At 28.3% G+C, this 24752-nt stretch overlaps 1 protein-coding gene across 1 annotated transcript; it reads left to right on the top strand.

Moving 5' to 3' along the window:
- Positions 1-836: 836 nt before the first annotated feature.
- Lamp1 (lysosome-associated membrane glycoprotein 1) lies at positions 837-24752 on the top strand. Its single transcript, XM_075293275.1, has 4 exons — positions 837-1206; positions 21832-22221; positions 22292-22513; positions 23351-24752. Exons 1-4 carry the CDS (start codon positions 1149-1151, stop codon positions 23686-23688), a joined length of 1008 nt encoding a protein of 335 aa, XP_075149390.1. The 5' UTR covers positions 837-1148; the 3' UTR covers positions 23689-24752.

The following is a 24752-nucleotide window of genomic DNA, read 5'->3' as shown; positions in this document are numbered from 1 at the left end:
CGCTAGTTTTTCGCATTTTTTGGTTTTGTATGGAGTTTCAACACGAAAACCGAACAGAGTACCGGCCTTAAAGGTGAGTACTTTTTTCCACCAAAACACTAAATTAAAAGTACAAATACATTTATGAAGACGATTATATTTTGATCGAGTCTTGCCAAATAATGGATGGAAAAGATCCAAGGAATTGATTGCAAATAATTTTATATTTCTAAATTAGTTAATTAAAAAAAGTAGCCGTGAAAACAAGCTGGGTTTCAGCTTGAAAACTTAACATAGTACTCAGCTTAAAAAGGTGAGTATTAAGTTCAAGTTTAGCTGCTAAAATCGCTAAAGTGAAAACTAAATCAGTAAGAAAAATGCATGAAATTATACGTATTTGTTGCAAATTTTATTATAACTTGATGGGGAAAAGCCCAAAGCAAATTTTCACAAAGTTTGTATTCCTGAAAATTGATTATTAAAGAAAAGTAATCGTGAAAAAATGACGTTTTTAGCGGCTAAACTCGAACTTAATACCCACCTAAACACGACAAAACCAGAGAATAAAATATAAGAAAATGAGCATTTAGTAAAAATGAAACTACCTAGTATGTTGTGCTGCTATCTCTCAATCCCGCGTTGCCAATTAGAAATGTAGCAGCTCAAATAAATGGCAACACTGTTGAATTTTGTTTGTCATCAACCAACGGCGTTCACACTTTCCAATTATTTCCAAAAAAGCGCTCCAAATGGAATCGCATCCCCTCGTATTCGACTGATTAAACGACAGTATATGTTCCTTGACGTATTCAGTATGTGGTGAGGGGGTAACTATGGAACGATTTTGAATTAGAGTGTTGAAGAACTCAGATAATCTTGAATTCAATAGTTATTTTAACAATTCACTGTTGCACTTCGCGTCGTCGTTGTTCGTCATATTGTTTTTTTGCTGTGAAAAGGTTGAAAAGAAACGCAAAAACGCATACTATAATTCAATTACTACGCATAAAAATTGGAAAAAATAGAAATCGGGAAGGAATACTAGACCTAATTCCACATACTGGTGCAAAATAATTAGAAAAAAAAAATAGAAAGGTCAACTCGAAAACCAATTGATATATAATATTTTCGGGTAAAAATACATAAGTAATTGAATTTCCAGCACTAAAATGTTTCATAATAAAACGGCGTTATTTTTACTTTTGTCTTCGGCATGTTTGATTACAGGTGAGTTGAGAAAAAATTTATAGAAAAAAAGTTTGGATATGCAAAATGACAACTCTTATTAAATTTTTGCTTGTTCTTTGTTCGACTAGCTAGCTTCATATCTATCGAGTCTCCACCAACGTCATTGCCCGTCACTGTAGTTGTTATTTTTTTTCTCTTTCCATCTCTACCCTTTGCAATATAAGGAAATCACTTGGAAAAAGTAATTGAAAGGTGAAAAGGGTTTAGGGGGGGGTAGAGCCCCCCACAAATGATGGGGTTTTGAGAGCAGTGCTGTTTACTTTGTTCTTGTTGTGTCTAGCTAATGTAAAACTTCTTTTACAACACTGTTCTTTTAAATTTTATAAAGAGACCGACCGATGAGCAGAAAGCGAATGCAAATTCGCACAAACAAAAACAACAAAATTTCCAGTTATTTTTATGTTTTTGCTAGCTCTTTGTTTTGCTGTGTTAGCTGCTGCTATTGACTTTGGTTTTTATGCAGACAGTTTAATGCAAAAAATATATATTTTATTTTTTATATAGCCATCATAAATTTTTGGTGGGAGCTATGACTTTTAAAAATGTTCTTTACATGCCAATGAAATGGCAGAAAAGAAAAGGATAAAGAAGCTCAAGATTTTGATGAAATTTGCCAAGATCATTGACGAATTTTTTAATAACAAGGGAGGAAGTTCTGTAATTTCATTGGTGTTTTCATTTCAAATTCAATGGGGGGAGTCTTTTTCTTATAGCCACATATAAGACTAGCGCCATGTAATGAAGGGCTATAGAATCCTACAGGCGTTCAGGCACAGCAATAAAAAGAGGTGATATGATATCTGGTTCCAAATGGAATGCAAGTCAGTCACACTTCTGGCAGTAGTTGGGGATTTTGTTAGGGATGAAATTTCTCTGGTATGCCGTTGGAGATCACGTTCATGTGAGCTGCAAAAGCGAGATTAATGAACTGAGACTTTATGAACTGAATTTTCGAATTTTCTGTTTTGTAACGCTAGGTCTCGCACTCTAGATAGTGAACATCGGACTCGACTTTCTTGGGTGGGTGATGCCTAGGTTAGGTGACAGCGCGATATTTCCGGCTCACTTAGACTATTCAGTCCATTGGGATACCACAGTGAAGAACTTCTCTTTTATCTCTGAATGCTGCTCGATTCTATGTTAACCTCAATGACAAGATACCTCTTTTTCATAGCCGAGTCCGAACGGCGTTCCACATTGCAGTGAAACCACTTAGAGAAGCTTTGAAACACTCAGAAATATCACCATCAGTAATGCACTGAGGTGAGCGGTCGAAGCAGGAAGCGAACCCACGACCTTGCGTATACAAGGCGGGCATGCTAACCATTGCACCACGATGGCTCCCTTCTATACAAATAAAATTTTGACAAAATTTTCTATAGAAATAAAATCTTGACAAAATTTTCTATACAAATAAAATTTTGACAACATTTTCTATAGAACTAAAATTTTGACAAAATTTTCCATAGAAATAAAATGTTGAGAAAATTTTTTATAGAAATAAAATTTTGACAAAATTTTCTATAGAAATAAAGTTTTGAGAAAATTTTCTATAGAAATAAAATATTGACAAAATTTTCTATAGAAATAATATTTTGACAATATTTTCAATAGAAATAAAATTTTGACAAAATTTTCAATAGAAATAAAATTTTGACAAAATTTTCAATAGAAATAAAGTTTTGACAACATTTTCTATAGAAATAAAATTTTCTTTAAAATAAAATGTTGACAAAATTTTGACAAAATTTTCTATAAAAATAAAATTTTGACAAAATTTTCTATAGAAATAAAATTTTGACAAAATTTTCTATAGAAATAAAATTTTGAAAAAATTTTCTATAGAAATAAAATTTTGACAAAATTTTCTATAGAAATAAAATTTTGAAAAAATTTTCTATAGAAATAAAATTTTGACAAAATTTTCTATGGAAAAAAATTTTTGACAAAATTTTTCTATAGATATAAAATTTTGAGAAAATTTTCTATAGAAATAAAATTTTGAGAAAATTTTCAATAGAAATAAAATTTTGACAAAATTTTGACAAAATTTTCTATAGAAATAAAATTTTGACAAAATTTTCTATAGAAATAAAATTTTGACAAAATTTTCTATGGAAATAAAATTTTGACAAAACTTTCTATAGAAATAAAATTTTGACAAAATTTTCTATAGAAATAAAATTTTGAGAAAATTTTCTATAGAAATAAAATTTTGACAAAATTTTCTATAGAAATAAAATTTTGAAAAAAAAATTCTATAGAAATAAAATTATGACAAAATTTTCTATAGAAATAAAATTTTGACAAAATTTTCTATAGAAATAAAATTTTGACAAATTTTTCTATAGAAATAAAATTTTGACAAAATTTTCTATAGATATAAAATATTGACAAAATTTTCTATAGAAATAAAATTTTGACAAAATTTTGCATAGAAATAAAATGTTGGCAAAATTTTCTATAGAAATAAAATTTTGTTAAAATTTTCTATAGAAATAAAATGTTGTTAAAATTTTCTATATTTTGTGAGTATTAATATAAAACGTACGATTAGTATCCGAAAATAATGTTCATGGACCAATGTTTCGGCCGCGGTGTGTTTGCAATTTCATTGGCGGTACCATCCATTCTGTCACACGGTTTGGTTGGTGGTAATAATATGTATAGCCTTACTCCCGGTTTCCGGAAACAGTTTCAAAGAATATTTGCGCTAGCCTCGAAAGACTAAGTGTTTCAAGTGTCCATTGAGGGAAGTGGGATTTGTCTGTAAATTGGGAAATTCAATAAGAATTATTTTATCACCAATTTTGGAAACTTTAAAGTTGACTTTTGTGGTTGCTATGCGCGTTTTTTGATGCGTTTTCTGCATAAAAATATCCGTACAAAACATATTCGACTTTTCGTGTCTTTCGTTCGATTATTCGGTTTTAGTCACTATGATAATAAGATTTGGCTCGATTAAAAAAAGAAATCAATAATGGACTTCGACATTTATTGAGAAAAACATCTACCTTTGTATCCCTGGTCTTAAGATGAATTTCAACCTCTGTCATGGTCCTATCTTTACTTCTCCCTACTTTACAAGTATATTGGTACATATCTCTTGCCTCTCTATAGCGCTTTCCAAAGAATTTGAATCGAGTTACTTCTGACTTTATTCTCGTCTAATGCAGGTGTGGCCTCATTTAAGTTATTTGTGGGTATCGTAACATTTCTTTGTTACTTAATTAACATCTTTTATTCCTAATTTGTTGCTAAAATCCATTAACGGTTATAAGAATCATTTGAAAGTGAAATGTTACACTTCACTAAATTTACAAATGCAAAGTCAATGAACTCGAACGCTTACATATGACGATTATGAAATGATTACACTAATGTGGATATAATGGAAAGTTTAAAATGTGTTTATAATAAGATTTGTGTTGGGTGGGGTTACTTTTAGACAGATATTGGAAAGCCATCAGCTGATTATTTTTTTAGATTTTGTAGCTTCAAAGCGTAGCTCTAGTAGGTATTCTGTACAAAATCAATTATCTAAAGCAGAAGCAATTTTAATAATTTTCTTTATTAGATTTGTTTTAATTAAAACCAAAATTAAAATTTATGTTCTAATTTATGTTATAACTTTTTTGGTAACATAGTCACATGGGGTTGGTTGGGGGTTGGGTATAGTGGCAGCCCAATATTTCAGGCTCATTTAGACTATTCAGCCCATTGTGATACCATAGTGGTTAACTTATATTTCTATTGAATTAGGGAATTAAAAATGAAAAATAAAACATGTATGATATTATTCGAAGAAATTCTAAACTTTTATTTGAAGAAGGATTTTAAGCGAGTCTCTGATAGGATTGGGGCAAAATATTATTGGGTTGGGTATAGTGGCAGCCCAATATTTCAGGCTCATTTAGACTATTCAGCCCATTGTGATACCATAGTGGTTAACTTATATTTCTATTGAATTAGGGAATTAAAAATGAAAAATAAAACATGTATGATATTATTCGAAGAAATTCTAAACTTTTATTTGAAGAAGGATTTTAAGCGAGTCTCTGATAGGATTGGGGCAAATATTTATTTACTTATTTATTTGCCAACAATTGCTTTTAAAATGAATAAACCCCGTTCATGATATAAACTTGTAAAGCAACACAAATAATGCAATTGATAAAACACAATTATTTCATATTAAAAATATCGCTTGGCTTCAATGATTCAATTTAGTTCTGGTTTGGGGGTATTGCCTTCAATCTGTGACATTGATACCACTATTCACCGATCAAAAACAAAAAATAAAACAACTTGTGTAAATATATGAAGTTTATATGTACATGTTTGTATATAACAATTGTGAACTGTGATTAAACAATTTACTTGGTATATAATTAAGTGTATATACCAAACATTGTCCATGTATGCTTATCAGTCATCTCTTCGGAATATATGATGATGTACATATTGCAGTTGTAAAGTCTTGTAAATTCAATATGCAGAAACTATGGAAAATTTTAAATCAATCAGCGGGAATTTTAAAATGAATGAATGCTAGTTCTTTATGTCTTTATGTCCATATCAAACAGAAGCAATTTTATTGTAAAACTAATAGTGATAATGGTTTCCAGAAGTTCTAAGAAATCGCCTATATTTTACAATAAGTTGGCATACATTCATTCCTTTAATTACCCTATGGGATTTTCAAAACAAACATTACGAGAGAACTAAGTCTGACTAGTGACACCGCCATGCCACCACAAATGGATGACATTAAATACAAACAAATAATGTTTACAATGATGAGTGATTGTGGAGACATTCGTGTTGTTGGTATATACCTCCCTTTCCCTTTTGGAACAATAAACCACCATGATTATGCCATGTGGTTTTTCTGTTTTTTTTTGGTGATCTAAACATTCTCTACATAATTTCGATTAAATTAGTGGGCGTCGTTTTGTATTTTATCTTCATCCACCAAGTTCAGGGAATATTATGAAGTTCATGGTGGCGGTAAATGCAAAAATCTCATAACCGCTAACATAACTACAAAAAAAATCAATAAACCCCTATGGCGGTGAATGATGCATCTAATATGATTAGTAATGTATTGTTGCAGGTATTAAATGTCTTTGCCATTGCTGAGATACCTATTAGAAGTCCAAGGGAATAGAAGAAACCACATTTGTATTTGGTGGAAAACTAGTGGAAAAACTGTATATAATAACAGATATATTTCATGGAATTTGTGTAGGTTATATCATATGGGAGGGGGTTCCCAAATTTGATTTTGTACAGAAAATACCCCAAAAAATAGACCATATCGAATTTCGCTCGAAAATAGACAGATCGTAGATATATACGTTTGTTACTGAATATGGAATGACCTCCTGTAGAGTTTTAGAGGACGTATGATTTCTTGTTTCTTGATCATCTTGAAGGCTTAGTTTCTCGATAGAGCATCTTTAGGGTCATCAATTTGGCCGATTTATCGGCATTTGAACAATTTTCTACCCAAAAAATAGCAAATGCCGACTTTACGACTTTTGTCCCAAAAATGACGATATTAGGTCCGTTCAAAAATTTTGAGCAGAAGGAGTTTGTTTACACTTTTAGAGCCAGCAAAAGAGAGTTTTTGCTAAAAAGTTCATACATGTAGGAGCTATACCTCATTTGAAGAAAATTGTATTTTATTTTTTATTTATTTGCTCGATTTTGTAATTTGAAGCCATGGGCCGATATAGGTTAAATTACAATAAAAACTACTCCAAAATATAGAATACAAAATTATATAAACATTATGACTTAAGACTAGAAATAATAATAATACTATGGGTGAACATTATTTAAATAGGAAACAATAAATAAATATAAGTTTATATTATATTTCATTATATTATATTTCAAATGCATTTTGTCAAAATTTTATTTCTATGGAAATTTTGTCAAAATTTTATTTCTATAGAAATTTTTGCCAAAATTTTATTTTTATAGAAAATGTTGTCAAAATTTTATTTCTATAGAAAGTTTTGTCAAAATTTTATTTTTATAGAAAGTTTTGTCAAAATTTTATTTTTATATAAAGTTTTTTTTGAAAAATTTAGTTCTATAGAAAATGTTGTCAAAATTTTATTTCTATAGAAAGTTTTGTCAAAATTTTATTTTTATAGAAAGTTTTGTCAAAATTTCATTTCTATATAAATTTTTTAAAAATTTTATTTCAATAGAAAATTTTGTCAAAATTTTATTTCTATGGAAATTTTGTCAAAATTTTATTTCTATAGAAAGTTTTGTCAAAATTAAAGACAATTGAAGAGCTGGAACATAAAAGGATAAGTCATACAAACCCATGACTTACGTTGAAGGATTCTCAGAGCGTTTTTTCAAATCGGACGTATATAACAAGGACAAGATTCAAATTGCTTCACGCACATCGAGAACAGTAAAGGAATTATTCAGCAACACAAAGTCAAAAATAAAGAATGAAGACAGGAGTAATATAGTGTACAAAATTAAATGTAATGGAGACAAAGCCAACATATGCCCAATGGCATAATATTGTGATTTGTGAACATTAAAAGTAATTTAAAATTTTGTATTTTATGTAGATACAAAATCCCAGAAGATGGTTAGTGGCACTAACCGAAATATTGGAAATAAATATTAAAACAAATCAATAATCGATTGTTTCTATGACCTCAAGCCAAACAAAATTAATAATCAGAATAAAATTTTATTTCTATAGAAAGTTTTTTAAACATTTTATTTCCATGGAAAATTTTTTCAAAATTTTATTTCTATAGAAAACTTACTCAAAACTTTATATCTGTAGAATATTTCTGCACATTTTAATTTCGATAGAAAGTTTTGTCAAAATTTTATTTCTATAGAAAGGTTTTTAAAATTTTATTTCCATAGAAAATTTTGTCAAAATTTTATTTCTATAGAAAATTTTCTCCAAACTTTATATCTGTAGAAAATTTTTGCACATTTTCATTTCCATAGAAAATTTTATCAAAATTTTATTTCTATTGAAAATTTTGTCAAAATTTTATTTCTATAGAAAGTTTTGTCAAAATTTTATTTCTATATAAAGTTTTTTTAAAAATTTTATTTCTATAGAAAATTTTGTCAAAATTTTATTTCTATAGAAAACTTTCTCAAAACTTGATATCTGTAGCAAATTTTTGCACATTTTTATTTTCTATAGAACATTCTTGCAAAACTCTATTTCTATAGAAGATTTTTGGCATTTTTTTCTATAGTAAATTCTAGCAAAATTTTCTATAGGAGATTTTGTTAAAATTTTATTTCTATAAAAAATTTTGTCAAAATTTTATATTTGTAGAAAATGTTTGCACATTTTTATTTCTATTCTTTCTTGTGAAAATTTATTTCTATAGAACATTTTTGGCATTTTTGTTCTATAGTAAAAAATTTGTATAGGAGATTTTGTTAAAATTTTATTTCTATAGAAAATTATACCTCTTTATTAGAGAGTCAATCAATAAGTTTTATGATCAAATTTTGAAAGATCGTTGGCAGATTATATACTTAAATATTAAATATCTTTATTTTTATTTTTAAATAAAAATTTAAATAAAAAAAATCTCTTTAGAAATAAGTATAAATGTAAAGAAAAAGCAGAAACGGAATGTTATGAAATAAATGAAATGAAAACAAAATAAAAATTTAAATCTAATCTTAAAAATGTTTGCTTTTTATGTTAGTTTTTATACAAAACTGAATTCATTATGCTTTTGTTGATGAAATACATAGTTATGCATGTTAATTTTCTGTTCTTTTAAGCAAAAAATTAGTTTGTTTTAATATTTTTACATAGTTTTTTTACGATTTTTAAAATAGAAGTGACGATTATGACGATTTCTTCGGAAAAAGTGACGATTTTTCTTGAAATTTTATTGGAAGCCCTGATTTTGATTCTTTGAGTTCTGGCTCTAAAAACTCATATTTTATGCAGACGGTTAATAATCACAATTTGGTATTAAAATTTGAGAGACCAGCGATTCAAACCCATTGTAAACGGTATACGAGGTACCACCCTCGGTACTCTCAATGTCTAACATTAAAAATTGGTTTTTGATGAGCCAAGACGAGAATGACTGTCATGAAGGAAAAAGTGAAAAAAATTCAATATACACAAGCTTCTCTAAGTGGTTTCAATGCAATTTGGAACACTGTTCGGACTCGATAGAATCGGGCAGTACTCAGTGATAAGAGAGAAGTTCACTACTGTGGTATCACGAGGGACTGAATAGTCTAAGTCTATGGTCACACTAGCCAAAAATTTGGCCAAAATGAGTGTCAAACATTTTTCCAGAACCATTCTCCAAATATCTGGTTTTTGAAAAATAATCCTATCATCATGTTATATATCCAATATGAGGTAAAAATGTCCGCTGGTGTGGTTGTGGCGACGGATCCTCTTTAGATTTCTGTCAAATATTTGTCCAGTGTGGCCATAGCATAAGTGAGCCTGATTTATTGGGCTGCCACTATAGCTAATCTGACCTAACCTGCACAATATTGTGGGGCATGACAAAGCAGCAGCCTCGATTAATGTCTCGTTTTTCTCACTTCTCACACAATGAAATATGGTACACACCGGAAATAGTGGACAGCACTTGCTGAACAAACTCCTAAGAAGACGAAAGTTATGCCACAGTGTGATATACTTACTCAATTTTCCCTTGTTCCCTGTGCGATGCTTGCTCTTAATAGTATCAAAAACCCCATATACAAAGTAAGCACATTTCTATCCAAAGCAAGAGATGTTGTTTGTTATTTAAACATACATTTATGAAGACACTCGGCGGAGATCACAATAAAAGTACTTAGTAATCAAATTCATTGGTATGTGTTTAATAGGGTGTAACGAAATATATTTTCAGTAACGTAATGCATTGAAGATTTTTCACGCACACAAAACAGTAGTTGTCCTGTTCGAGCGAAAAATCTAACTTGCAAAATATTCGTTAGCGGGAATAGTAGAGTAATTGGGGGAATTCGTGCCTGTTTTCAGTTTAAGTGTCATAAGAAATTATCTATTTTCCAGGATATTTAAGGTGGCTTCCCACATGAAGATAAAGCGATATTCTCTTTAATGTTCTTTAGTATTCTCTTGGCCAGGTCATTTGGATCAGTAGCTGCCGGGCCCTTGATGGCCTTTATTTATTGGAATACATTTTACTTACTGATGATCATAGGCGGCGACAAGAATCAGCAACGATACTCTATTGGCCAGCGGCTGCCACATCAGTGTACGTGTTGTTTTGTCCGTCTTTTTGTGAAGGCTCCCTGGGAGCCTTCTCCGTTTGCTGTTGGTCCGAGCCGGTATAGAGGAAAATCCCGGACCATGGTATTGTTCAGTCCGCCGAAATCTGATCCACCGCCGTTCGGTTTCGGTCAGGTGTAACCGGTGCTTGGAGTGGGTGCATTACCGGAACTGCTCCGGCTTAACATCGCTGCGGGAGTATAGTCATACTGACTACGTGGCAGAATGCTGTGCCAGCGATAGCAGCAGTGGGTCGTTTGACTATGCGACCCCCACGACATCTCCCGTACAACAATATTCTCCGTCGCAGCATCTTACACCCAATATTGTTGTTCCAGTTCCGGATAGTGCATCGTTTTTGCAATTTAATTGCAACGGGCTCCGAGGTAAGATTAGCGAAATCGTGGACTTTATGAATCGGAAAAGGATAAGGGTCGCGGCGATCCAGGAGACTAAGCTGAATTCCACCTGCAGCCTACGCCATTGTGATGGATACAATGTGCTTCGAAAGGATCACACAAGAAGTGGAGGTGGTGGCCTGGCTTTCATAGCAAAGATACTCCATTCTCTGGTCCACATACGCTTTTATTCAATATCAGAATATTTCAGATGCTCGTGCCAACTTTCTCGCTTGTATTGGACCAATGCACGACGAGGCTGGATCCTTGCTTTGCCCGGATTTTCACTCAGGATCTATTTTTAATGTCAGTAGCTCAAACGTAGCATTAAAACCACCTGTGTTGTTTTTACAAAATGAGTCTGAAATACTTTTTTTATTATCACCTCAACCATTGATTTTGATCTAAATTTTGGAAAACATGGAACGAAATCCCTTTTTTATTGGGCAAATTACAGTTGAAATCCATTTAAAGTGGATTTTGAAAGTGTATGATGTGTATGAGGTCTAAGGTATTTTTCCTGGACAACCTAATGCAAATGAATTAAATAACATCAATCAGTGTAAATTACTCTAGATGGGAGTTTAGCATTGTTGAGTCCACATGGATGGACTCTGCCTCTGGAATAAGAGGGATGAAGGAATAATTTTACATCACATAATTTAAGATCAGTATAAAATAATTTTTTGTTGATGCAACAATAGACGCAAATCAAAATATAGAGATTCTTTTTTTTATACGGTAGTCATCCATCTCACAGATTGTTATTTAAAAATTGTTTATACTCAGCGGTTGTTTGTTACGTACTACGCTCTAGATTTTACCAATTTTGCTGAATCAGCATTGTACTAAAACTATGGAGCATCAAGGTATACATTTGGCGGGGTTGCAGATGAAATTTAAATTTAAGTCTGGTGCTCTGTCATTATCTTAGTTGCTTAAAATAAGAAACCACCACCACCTGATTTTTTTTTATATGAATTTATTTTTTATAAACTTTTTTTCTGTAGCGAACAATTGTCTATATCGAACATTTTTTCTTATAGTGTATTAATTGTTTGTGGAGTTTTAAGGGTATCTTCTTCTTTTAATTTGAACATTATCAGCATTGCATATAAATCCTATGGGTACTTACATAGTCGTTGCTTAATTTCGATAAGATAAGTTAATCTATTTTGGAATCTAATGTACATATATAAGATTTGTTTACACATTTCTAGACTTTTTTTGTTTTGCTCAACAATCGGTCGCTTGTCTTATGAGGCTAAAAATAATAGTTGGTGATTAAAACATCTGCGTGATTAGAAATGAAATACAACAAATATTGCTAGAACTAGAATGGAAATATGGGACAGTGAAGAAAGGCCTACTAAGATTATTTTATTCTTTTACAAAAATCTCATAGGAATAACTATCATTTAGAAAAATAATTGGTCTCAAAAAAAAAGATATCTGGACTTGTTGAAAATTTGGACAAGTTGAGATTCTGTAGTCTGTTAATGGCTGAACATGGAGAGAGGTAGAAATATGGTTCATTGACCAAGCCAGAAAACGAACGTCTATGTGGTAAAGACGCGAAATTTTGGTAATTAAAACTAAGGTTAGGTTTGTCAAATATATTGATATTTGTCCAATACTAAGAATGAGCCCAAGCAACTTTGGGAATCTAAATCTCAATATTATTCAACCATCGTCGTGTGATGGTTAGCAGTCTCGCATTGCATACAAGGGTCGTAGGTTAAATCACGGTTTTCACCGAACACCAAAAAGTTTACCCCTCTAAGCGGTTTCATTGTAATGTAAAACGCACTTCGGCTCGGCTATAAAACTAAAGTCTCTTGTCATGAATACGGTTGCCACTCGAGCCAAAAATAATATACCAAAATTTGAATAAATTTTACCAAAAACCTACAAAAAAAATGTTTTGCCGAGTTTGATCAAATTTTGGTGGTTATTATGCAAAAATGTTTTTTATTATTTTATTTTGGACAGTTTATTTATTATTTTTTGATCACCCCTAATAGCGACAATTTATTTAAGTGTATGAATATCCCTTGAGACTGTGATAGTATGGCCTAAAACAAAAATTGAACATTTTAAAGTCATTTATAGAAAATTTGTATTTGGTATTTGAGACTATTGTGTCATAATTTTATTTTCATGAAAATTTTTCTCAAAATTTTATTTCTATAGAAAATTTTTCTCAAAATTTTACTTCCATAGAAAATTTTGTCAAAATTTTATTCATATAGAAAATTTTTTCAAAATTTTATTTCTAAAGAAAAATTTTCTCAAATTTTACTTCTACAGAAAATTTTTCTCAACATTTTATTTCTATAGAAAATTTTGTCAAAATTTTATTCCTATAGAAAATTTTGTCAAAATTTTAATCCTATAGAACATTTTGTCAAAATTTAATTTCTACAGAAAACTTTGTTAAATTTTATTTCTATAGAAAATTTTCTCAATATTTTATTTCTATAGAAAATTTTCTCAATATTTTATTTCTATAGAAAATTTTCTCAATATTTTATTTCTATAGAAAATTTTTCTCAAAATTTTATTTCTATAGAAAATTTTGTCAAAATTTTAGTTCTATAGAAAATTTTTTCAAAATTTTATTTCTATCGAAAATTTTGTCAAAATTTTATTTCTATAGAAAACTTTGTCAAAATTTTATTCCTATAGAAAATATTGTCAAAATTTTATTCCTATAGAAAATTTTGTCAAAATTTTATTCCTATAGAAAATTTTGTCAAAATTTTATTTCTATAGAAAATTTTGTCATAATTTTATTTCTATAGAAAATTTTGTCAAAATTTTATCTGTATAGTAAATTTTGTCAAAATTTTATTTCTATAGAAAATTTTGTCAAAATTTTATTCCTATAGAAAATTTCCTCAAAATTTTATTTCTATAGAAAATTTTGTCAAAATTTTATTTCTATAGAAAATTTTGTCAAAATTTTATTTCTATAGAAAATTTCCTCAAAATCTTTTTTCTATGAAAATTATTCTCAAAATTTTATTTCTATAAAAAATTTTGTCAAAATTTTATTTCTATAGAAAATTTTGTCAAAGTTTTATTTCTATGGAAAATTTTGTCAAAATTTTATTTCTATAGAAAATTTTGTCAAAATTTTATTTCTATAGAAAATTTTGTCAAAATTTTATTTCTATGAAAAGTTTTCTCAAAATTGTATTTCTATAGAAAATTTTTCTCAAAATTTTATTTCTATAGAAAATTTTGTGAAAATTTAATTTCTATAAACATTTTTGTTAAAATTTTATATCTATAGAAAATTTTGTCAAAATTTTATTTCTATAGAAAATTTTGTCAAAATTTTATATCTATAGAAAATTTTGTCAAAATTTTATTTCTATAGAAAAATTTTGTCAAAATTTTGTTTCTATAGAAAATTTTGTCTAAATTTTATATCTATAGAAAATTTTGTCAAAATTTTATTTCTATAGAAAATTTTGTCAAAATTTTATATCTATAGAAAATTTTGCCAAAATTTTATTGCTATAGAAAATTTTGTAAAAATTTTATTTCTATAGAAAATTTTTCTCAAAATTTTAGTTCTATAGAAAATTTTGCGAAAATTGTATTCCTTTAGAAAATTTTGTCAAAATTTTATTTCTATAGAAAATGTTGTCAAAATTGTATTCCTTTTGAAGATTTTGTCAAAATTTTATTTCTATAGAAAATTTTGTTAACATTTTATATCTATAGAAAATTTTGTCAAAATTTTATTTCTATAGAACATTTTGTCAAAATTTTATTTCTATAGAAAATTTTGTCAAAATTTTATTTCTATAGAAAGTGTAGTCAAAATTTTATTTCTATAGAAAATTTAGTCAAAATTTTATTCCTATAGAAAATTTTGTCAAAATTTTATTCCTATAGAACATTTTGTCAAAATTTAATTTCTACAGAAAATTTTGTTAAATTTTATTTCTATAGAAAATTTTGTCAAAATTTTATTTCTATAGAAAATTTTGTCAAAATTTTATTTCTATAGAAAATTTTGTCAAAATTTTATTTCTATAGAAAATTTTGTCAAAATTGTATATCTATAGAAAATTTTGTCATAATTTTATTTCTATAGAAAATTTTGTAAATATTTTATTTCTATAGATAATTTTGTCAAAATTTTATCCCTACAGAAAATTTTGTAAAAATTTCATTCCTATAGAAAAATTTTATCAAAATTTTATTTCTATAGAACATTTTTCGCAAAATTTTATTTCCATAGAAAATTTTGTCAAAATTTTATTTCTATAGAATTTTTTCTCATCGTATCTATACAAAATTTTTTCGCAAAATTCTAATTCTAAAGAAATTTTTTAAAGTTTTATTTCTTTACAAAATTTTGTCAAAATTTTATTCCTATAGAAAATTTTGTCAAAATTTTATTCCTATAGAAAATTTGGTTCCTATACAAATGTTTTTTCAAAATTATATTCCTACAGAAAATTTTGTGAAAATTTTATTCCTATAGAAAAATTTTATTTCTATAGAAAATTTTTCGCAAAATTTTATTTCCATAGAGAATTTCCTCAAAATTTTATTTCTATGAAAATTTCCTAAAAATTTTATTTCTATGAAAATTTTGTCAAAATTTTATTTCTATAGAAAATTTTGTCAAAATTTTATTTCTATAGAAAATTTTGTCAAAATTTTATTTCTATAGAAAATTTTGTCAAAATTTTATTTCTATAGAACATTTTGTCAAAATTTAATTTCTACAGAAAATTTTGTTAAATTTTATTTCTACAGAAAATTTTGTTAAATTTTATTTCTATAGAAAATTTTTCTCAAAATTTTATTTCTATAGAAAATTTTTCTCAATATTTTATTTCTATAGAAAATTTTGAAAAATCTACCAAAACATCAAGAATTCTACGAAACAGCGGAGTTACTGCTCCTCGAGTGAAATATGATCACTATGGTCAAATGAAAAAAATAGGCCTCCAGATTCAATCCCATATTTTGCCATTTGGCTGTAGTAGACAAATTTTTCTCGGTTTCTCGAAAACCAAGATATTTTGCTCTACTGAAAAATGTGAATTTGTGGCATAGACTTTTTTTTTAGAAAACGACAGAAATATGAAAAATCCTGCAACTGTATTTACATTTTTATATACATACATTTTAAAGATATTACTTTACACTGTTCTAAGTGATTTCACTGCAATGTGGAACGCCGTTCGGACTCGGCTATAAAAAGGAGGTCCCTTGTCATTGAGCTTAACATGGAATCGGGCAGTACTCAGTAATAATCACCAATGTGGTATCACAATGGACTGAATAGTCTAAGTGAGCCTGATACATCGGGCTGCCACCTAACCTAACCTAACGTACACTGTGATTTCCATACCATACAAACAGTATGTTTAGAAACATTGCAATATTTGAATCTTCTCGATATCAATTAAAAATCAAAACAATTCAAATAACCATTTAATGGATAGTGGTGAACAGTTGACACGATATTTGATGGTTTTTGTTTATATTAAAAATGATTGTGTTTTTGTGTTATTGGTGTTCTATTATTAAAATATTCCAAAGGTTTTTTTATTAGTTACACTTGGCAACCAGTTGGATATTATATTATAGTTGTTTTGTTTTTTTGCTATATTTTATTCAAAGCTTGCAAAAACAATAACAACAGTACAAAAAATTACTTGTATGTCTCATCAAAAATTATCGTCCCCAAAGGGTGAGCGATATTTGATGGGGGGAGGGTTGGAGGTGAAAGCAGTTGACGGATTAATGACTCATTTGCTTTGATAAAAAAACAAGCCATATTAAACTACCGCAGTATATTATATTTGAGAGTTTATGCGAAAATTCAACACCAATGGATTTTGACTGGCATTGTTCTTAGATATACATATGAAAATAAAAGCTATTTTCATTTTAAACAAAGGAAGTTAAAAAATTTCTTCATTTATAGATATCATTTACAGACATAAAAATAAATGCAAATATACATACATATATATTTGGAAATTTCTTATCACAAGCTTCATGTTATTCTGGTGATTATTAATTTAAAACGTTGACTTCTCTTATTTTTACATGCAGACTTTGGCCCTTAATGGAGAATTTGTAAAACTTGTTTGATTAATTTTGTTTCGAAATTTGGTTTTATGTTCAATAGTAAAAATCTAACATAAATAATATATGTATGATTGTACAATCACAATATACAATCATGGCATATGGAACAGAGAATGAAGCCGTCGAGTCGCACCGAGGATTTTGGGCACTCGATGCTGTCGTTAGGTGTGAGGTTGGATATATTGGTAGCCCGATATTTCAGGCAAACATTTTGAGCTCATATTGGATATATAACATCATAGGTTAGGTTAGGTTAGGTTAGGTGGCAGCCCGATGTTTCAGGGTCACTTAGACTATTCAGTCCATTGTGATACCACATTGGTGAACTTCTCTCTTATCACTGAGTGCTGCCCGATTCCATGTTAAGCTCAATGACAAGGGACCTCCTTTTTATAGCCGAGTCCGAACGGCGTTCCACATTGCAGTGAAACCACTTAGAGAAGCTTTGAAACCCTCAGAAATGTCACCAGCATTACTGAGGTGGGCTAATCCACCGCTGAAAAACTTTTTGGTGTTCGGTCGAAGTAGGAATCGAACCCACGGCCTTGTGTATGGAAGGCGGGTATGCTAACCATTGCACCACAGTGGCTCCCAACATCACGGTAGGGTTATTTTCCAAAAACCGTATCCAGATATATGGAAAATAGTTCTGGAAAACTGTTTGACACTCATTTTGGTCAAATATTTGCCTAGTGTGATCATAGCCTTAGACTATTTAGTCCATTGTGATACCACAGTATATGGGTCATGATCACAGAATGTTGCTGGCCAAATTATGGCGTCTGAGCCGAAACCAATATTTTTGGTCGGCATCGGTCAATTGTCCATCAAAAAATCAAACTAAAAGTATCCAAACCCCTATGAGATAAATCCTACAACCAATCTTATAATCAAATTTACAATTTATTCACATTTGTTGTTAGTAATGTTTGAAGTTTTTTCAGCTTTCAAGGAATGTTTACTGATTGGTTGGCTGCTACATTTTAGTGAAGATAAGCTGAATTAATTCTCTGATCTATTTGCTAAATTATTATAAAATCGTAGTGATGTAATATTCTGGGCGAAAGTTTAAACTTTTAGGGGAAAATGGGAACATTTTGAAACGTTTAATCAGATTTTAAGGAATATATGTTGATCGATTGGTGGCTACATTTCAGTCGATATGAAGCGAAGACTTGAATGCCATTTCCGATTTCAATACTTGAGTGCCAAACGCTGTCGACAGTGGCAAACGCAGTCGACTGGTGAATGTGTAGGTCGTCTTCATCCTCTGCATATGAGTCACGATTGTATGATTGTACAATTATTGAATCTGAGCCATGATTGAATGATTGTACAAACATAGCATTAACCATACTGAACGCAAGAATGCAGACCATGGCGCCACAATAACTTATTGCAGCCACTTTAGTTAGTTTACAATAAGCATCACTAGAACTAGTGCCACTAGGATTCCGTTTTGATTTGACTATGTTGCGATATTCATCCATAGGAGGCGAGTGCCAAGTGGCGGGATGGTAGCTACGCTGTCATATCTAACCAAGGGTCCTATGACCACGGTTTGGTAGATTGGTAGAATTCTTGATGTTTTGGTAGATTTTGCAAATTCTCTGCTCTCCAATTAAGAGGTACTTCACAAATTTTCTATGAAAATACAATTTTAACAAAATTTCTATAGAAATAACATTTTCAATAGAAATAAAATTTTGACAAAATTTTCTATAGAAATAAAATTGTGACAAAATTTTCTATAGAAATAAAATTTTGATAAAAATTTCTATTGAAATAAAATATTGAAAAATTTTCGATAGAAATAAAATGTTGACAAATTTTTCTATAGAAATAAAATTTTGACAAAAAAGTTTCTATAGAAATAAAATTGTGACAAAATTTTCTATAGAAATAAAATTGTGACAACATTTTCTATAGAAATAAAATTGTGACAACATTTTCTATAGAAATAAAATTTTGACAAAATTTTCTATAGAAATAAAATTTTGACATTTTCCATAGAAATAAAATTTTGACAAATTTTTCCATAGAAATAAAAATTTGACAAAATTTTCTATAGAAATAAAATTTTGACAAAATTTTCTATAGAAATAAAATTTTGACAAATTTTTCTATAGAAATAAAATTTTGACAAAATTTTCTATAGAAATAAAATCTTGACAAAATTTTCTATAGAAATAAAATCTTGACAAAATTTTCTATAGAAATACAATTTTGACAAAATTTTCTATAGAAATAAAATTTTGACAAATTTTTCTATAGAAATAAAATTTTGACAAAATTTTCTACAGAAATAAAATCTTGACAAAATTTTCTATAGAAATAAAATCTTGACAAAATTTTCTATAGAAATACAATTTTGACAAAATTTTCTATAGAAATAAAATTTTGACTAATTTTTCTATAGAAATAAAATTTTGACAAAATTTTCCATAGAAATAAAATTTTGACAAAATTTTCCATAGAAATAAAATTTTTTCAATTCAAACATTTATTTAATCAATTAAGCCCTCTTGGACCATACATTGATAGATTTGAAAAAAAGTACAACAAGCTAAAGAAATTACAAATGCAAAGGAAAAAATCATAATCAAACTAATGTGAATACAATATTCTCAATAGCTGAAAAACTACACGCACATTTCTTTACCTAAACACCAAAAAAAACGCAACACCGCATATGGAGGTATTATCAGTGATGATACAAAAACAAAGTTAATTGTTATAATTAAAATACTGAATTAGTTTACTTTTAAAACCGCTTAGACTTACGGAAAAGTTCTTATAATCAGATGGAATTGCATTCCATAATCTGGATAAACGAAAGTCTCTATTAGAATTTGAGTATTACGAGTAGAGTTTAGAAAATTAAAACATTGGAGGTGACAATAGAAATAAAATTTGGACAAAATATTCTATAGAAATAAAATTTTGACAATAGAAATAAAATTTTGACAAAATTTTCTATAGAAATAAAATTTTGACAAAGTTTTCTATAGAAATAAAATATTTAAAAATTTTCTATAGAAATAAAATTTTGACAAAACTTTCCATAGAAATAAAATTTTGACAAAATTTTCCATAGAAATAAAGTTTTGACAATAGAAATAAAATTTGGACAAAATTTTCTATAGAAATAAAATTTTGACAAAATTTTGACAATAGAAATAAAATTTTGATAAAATTTTCTATGGAAATAAAATTTTGACAAAATTTTCTATAGAAATAAAATGTTGACAAAATTCTCTATAGAAATAAAAGTTTGATAAAAATTTCTATTAAAATAAAATATTGACAAAATTTTCGATAGAAGTAAAATTTTGACAAATTTTTCTGTAGAAATAAAATTTTGACAAAATTTTCTATAGAAATAAAATTTTGATAAAATTTTCTATAGAAATAAAATTTTGACAAAATTTCTATAGAAATAAAATTTTGACAAAAATTTCTATAGAAATAAAATTTTGACAAAATTTTCCATAAAAATAAAATTTTGGCAAAATTTTCCATAGAAATAAAATTTTGACAATAGAAATAAAATTTTGACAAACATTTTGACAATAGAAATAAAATTGTGACAAAATTTTCTATAGAAATAAAATTTTGACAACATTTTCTATAGAAATAAAATTTTGATAACATTTTCTATAGAAATAAAATTTTGACAAAATTTTCTGTAGAAATACAATTAGGACAAAATTTTCTATAGAAATAAAATTTTGACAAAGTTTTCTATAGAAATAAAATTTTGACAAAATTTTTTATAGAAATAACATTTTGACAAAATTTTCTATAGAAATAACATTTTGACAAAATTTTATGTCTATAGAGATACGATTTTTAGAAAAAAATCTATAGAAATAAAATTTTGACAAAATTTTCTATAGAGATACGATTTTTAGAAAAAAAATTCTATAGAAATTAAATTTTGACAAAATTTTCTATAGAAATAAAATGTTGACAAAATTTTCTTTATAAATTAAATTTGGACCAAATTTTCAATAGAAATAAAATTTTGATAAAATTTTCTATAGAAATAAAATTTTGAACACATTTTCTGTAGAAATAAAATTTTGAAAAAATTTTCTATAGAAATAAAATTTTTACAAAATCTTCTATAGAAATTAAATTTTGACAAAATTTTCTATAGAAATAAAAATTTGACAACATTTTCTATAAAACTAAAATGTTGACAAAATTTTCTTTATAAAATACATTTTGACAAAATTTTCTATAGAAATAAAATTTTGACAAAATTTTTCTATAGAAATTAAATTTTGACAAAATTTTCGATAGAAATAAAATTTTGACAAAATATTCTATAGAAATAAAATTTTGACAAATTTTGCTATAGAAATAAAATTCTCACAAAATTTTTCCAGAAAAATAAAATTCTCACAAAATTTTTCTCTAGAAATAAAATTTTGACAAAATTTTCTATAGAAGTAAAAATTTTGAAAAAAATTTCTATAGAAATAAAATTTTGACAAAATTTTCGAAGAAAAAAATTTTGTAAAATAATATTTTTTTGTTTGGTAGTTTTTTGGTAATTTTTTTCAAATTTTGGTAGGTTTTTTGGGCTCAATTAGCAATCGTGCTTATCACATTATATATTTGCATAAATCAAATGTCTTTATATCTGTCGAATATTTAGCATAACTTATATCCATTTTTTTATGTTAATACTTCTAATTTTTGAATCTAAATTATTGGTATTTAATATCTGTATTGACTCATTTTAACGTTAAACGTATTTTCTCTGAATCTTTTTAGCGGCTCAAATAAGCGTAAATTTGAGTCAAGCTGAAATACCCTCTACAGTTGTGCCCATTTTGCCTGAAAAACATAAAACAACCGAATCTACATCTACAAGTACCACATCGACATCGAGCTCCACTTCCACGACATCAACCACAACCACTACAACTACAAAGCCACCCACGCCACCCAAGCCACCCACGCCAAAAACAACAACAACTACAACTACCACTTCAACTACTGCTGCTCCTACAACAACCAAAGCCCCTGATACTACAACCGCAGCTCCTGTTACTACAACACCATCTCCCAAGCCTTTCCCTGAACCAGAAGTGGTAACATGGAATTCCTCTTGCATTATGGTAAGAATGGCAGTACAATTGAATTTCACCTATGAAACCAAAGGTAAGTAATTGGATACAAAACATTTCACAATTGAGAAAGTATATTTTAATTTCTAATTTTTCCAATTCAGATAACAAAGTTGCTAGAGGTCTATATAACATTCCCAAGAATGCAATTGTCGATGATCAACACTGTGATATGAACACCACTCAATTCTTACAAATTAACTGGGGACCTGCCACCGCTCAACACATAATGCTTATGCAATTCGATAATGTTAAAGGAGTTTCCAATATGACTATGATTATGTTTACGTTGCCATTGTTGTCCACCGATTTCCCCGATGCTAAGGGTAAGTTTATATACTCGAAAGTGTTTTTTTTGGGCGTTGCTTTTCGTAGCCATACCACATTGTCATCAGGGTACGGAAATTTTGTTCTTCATCACAGTGAACTCAACTGAAATATCAGTCATATATCCATCAATTCAGAATCATTAAATGATTTGATTTTGTCTGTCCATTTGTCTGTCCACCTGTCCACATGAATTTGTAGTTCGTAAGATGGCGACTGCAATTCATGAAGTCCGGACTTAAGGTGGCTGTTGTGCGGACATAACCGGTCTAGCCCTTGCTCTGGCATTTTGCCTCCGCTGGTTAAATTCCATTTGTCTGTCCACCTGTCCACATGAATTTGTAGTTCGTAAGATGGCGACTGCAATTCATGAAGTCAGGACTTAAGGTGGCTGTTGTGCGGACATAACCGGTCTAGCCCTTGCTCTGGCATTTTGCCTCCGCTGGTTAAATTCCATCATCCATCCATCTCGAACATTATCAACCTCTAGCTGTCATTTATTCTTGCTACCTCTGGCGGCATTATACATATTTTAATGTGCGTACGAAAATCAAGAAATTGTTGTCGCCCTGAAATTGTTGTTTGCGAAATTTAACTTCTGAATAAAATTTGATTAGAGTCGATTTTGAAATTTTTTAAGTCTGAAGTCATATACAAATAATTTTATCCACTCGTGTTAGTCTTCGACTTTTCAGAAATCGAAGAGTCTGGTAGCTAATTTTTATAAAGATCACAATGCCCTGATCACCTAGTATTGTAGGATATATAGAGTTCCTATTAATTTGATTTTATTTTTATTTTTTGCTAATACTAATTTTAAAATTTACTTTTTACAGAAAATCAAACTATTCAATTGGTACATCGTTCTGGTGAATTCAGTGCTCCATCTAAGATGTCTTACCATTGCACCCGTCCACAAATGTTCAATCTAACCAAAACTGTAGAAGATCTTGAAGTTGTTGGAACCGTTAAAGTGCATGATGTACAAGTTGAAGCTTTCCGTAGTGCTAATACTTCTGGATTCTCCACAGCCCGTGACTGTGACAGTTCGGAGACCTCAGATGTTGCCCCCATAGCTGTGGGCATTGCTTTGGGAGCTTTAATTTTGATTGTTTTGATCTCATATCTGTGTGCTCGTCGCCGTTCCTCTTCTCGTGGCTACATGAGTTTCTAAGCCTCCAAATAAGTAAACAAAGAAAAATCATAAGCTAAAATATCTATTAAAGAAAACAGAAAATAACCTCGATCTTTTGAGTAGAAAATTTTGATATGGAGGTATATTTTAGTCTATGATTTTATGTAAAAAAAACTATTCTACTTTTTTTTCAATTTCTTTATTGTTCAAAAATATTTTATCAAATGAGAAGAATAACAACAAAATAAAAAAGACTAATTGGCTTTCATAAAAGCATTGGAAAGAATACCTGGGGTAAATAGTACCCACGATACTTCCCAACTTCTTAATCAAACCGAAATAATTATCATTGCTAAAAAAATTAACATTTGTTTAAGTCTATTATATATTAAAAACAAAAACAAAATATTAGACCTGTTTTATGTGGAGACAAAATTATTGATTTTTATAAAACTTTTCGAAACTTTTTTTTATATTTTAAACAACTATTTCGATATTGTCTGTTATAAATTTTTTCGTAATTATTGAAAAAAATTTTTTTAAGATTCATTTACATATCTTTCCATCTTTTTTAGTTAATGTGGTATTTTTTTAAATTCTTATTTTTTTATATATGTATACTTTTTTGAAAATATTCCCCAATCTATTGATGTATTATTATTTGTTTAATTTTTTATTTTTTTTTATTTACTCGCTCATCCATGTTTATCATTTCTATAGTATTAATTTAAAATATTCCTTTACTTTTTCTTTATAGGGAAATGTTGAATCATTTTAAACGATCTGCTCTTGTATATTTTGTTTTTCAATATTACTATTATCATTATGTTTTTTTTTTCATTTATTATCATATTCGGTTGCCGGAAATAGTAATTTGGAATTATTTTAAACATTAATTACGAAATATATGATATATACAACATATTTTTAATTTTTATTCATAAATATATACACAAAAATGATATCAATTTTTTAAATTGGCCTTAATTTAAAACGTATAAATTAATAATAATAATAAATAAACCAATCATATATCTATATAAGTAAATCATAAATTAATATAATAAAGAAAACGTATCACGACATGAAAACTAAATCAAAAA

The sequence above is a fragment of the Haematobia irritans genome, chromosome 2, assembly GCF_050003625.1.
Source record: "Haematobia irritans isolate KBUSLIRL chromosome 2, ASM5000362v1, whole genome shotgun sequence".
NCBI lineage: Eukaryota > Metazoa > Arthropoda > Insecta > Diptera > Muscidae > Haematobia > Haematobia irritans.
Note: the sequence above shows the minus strand (reverse complement) of the source record. Positions and strands in the feature narration are given on the sequence as shown.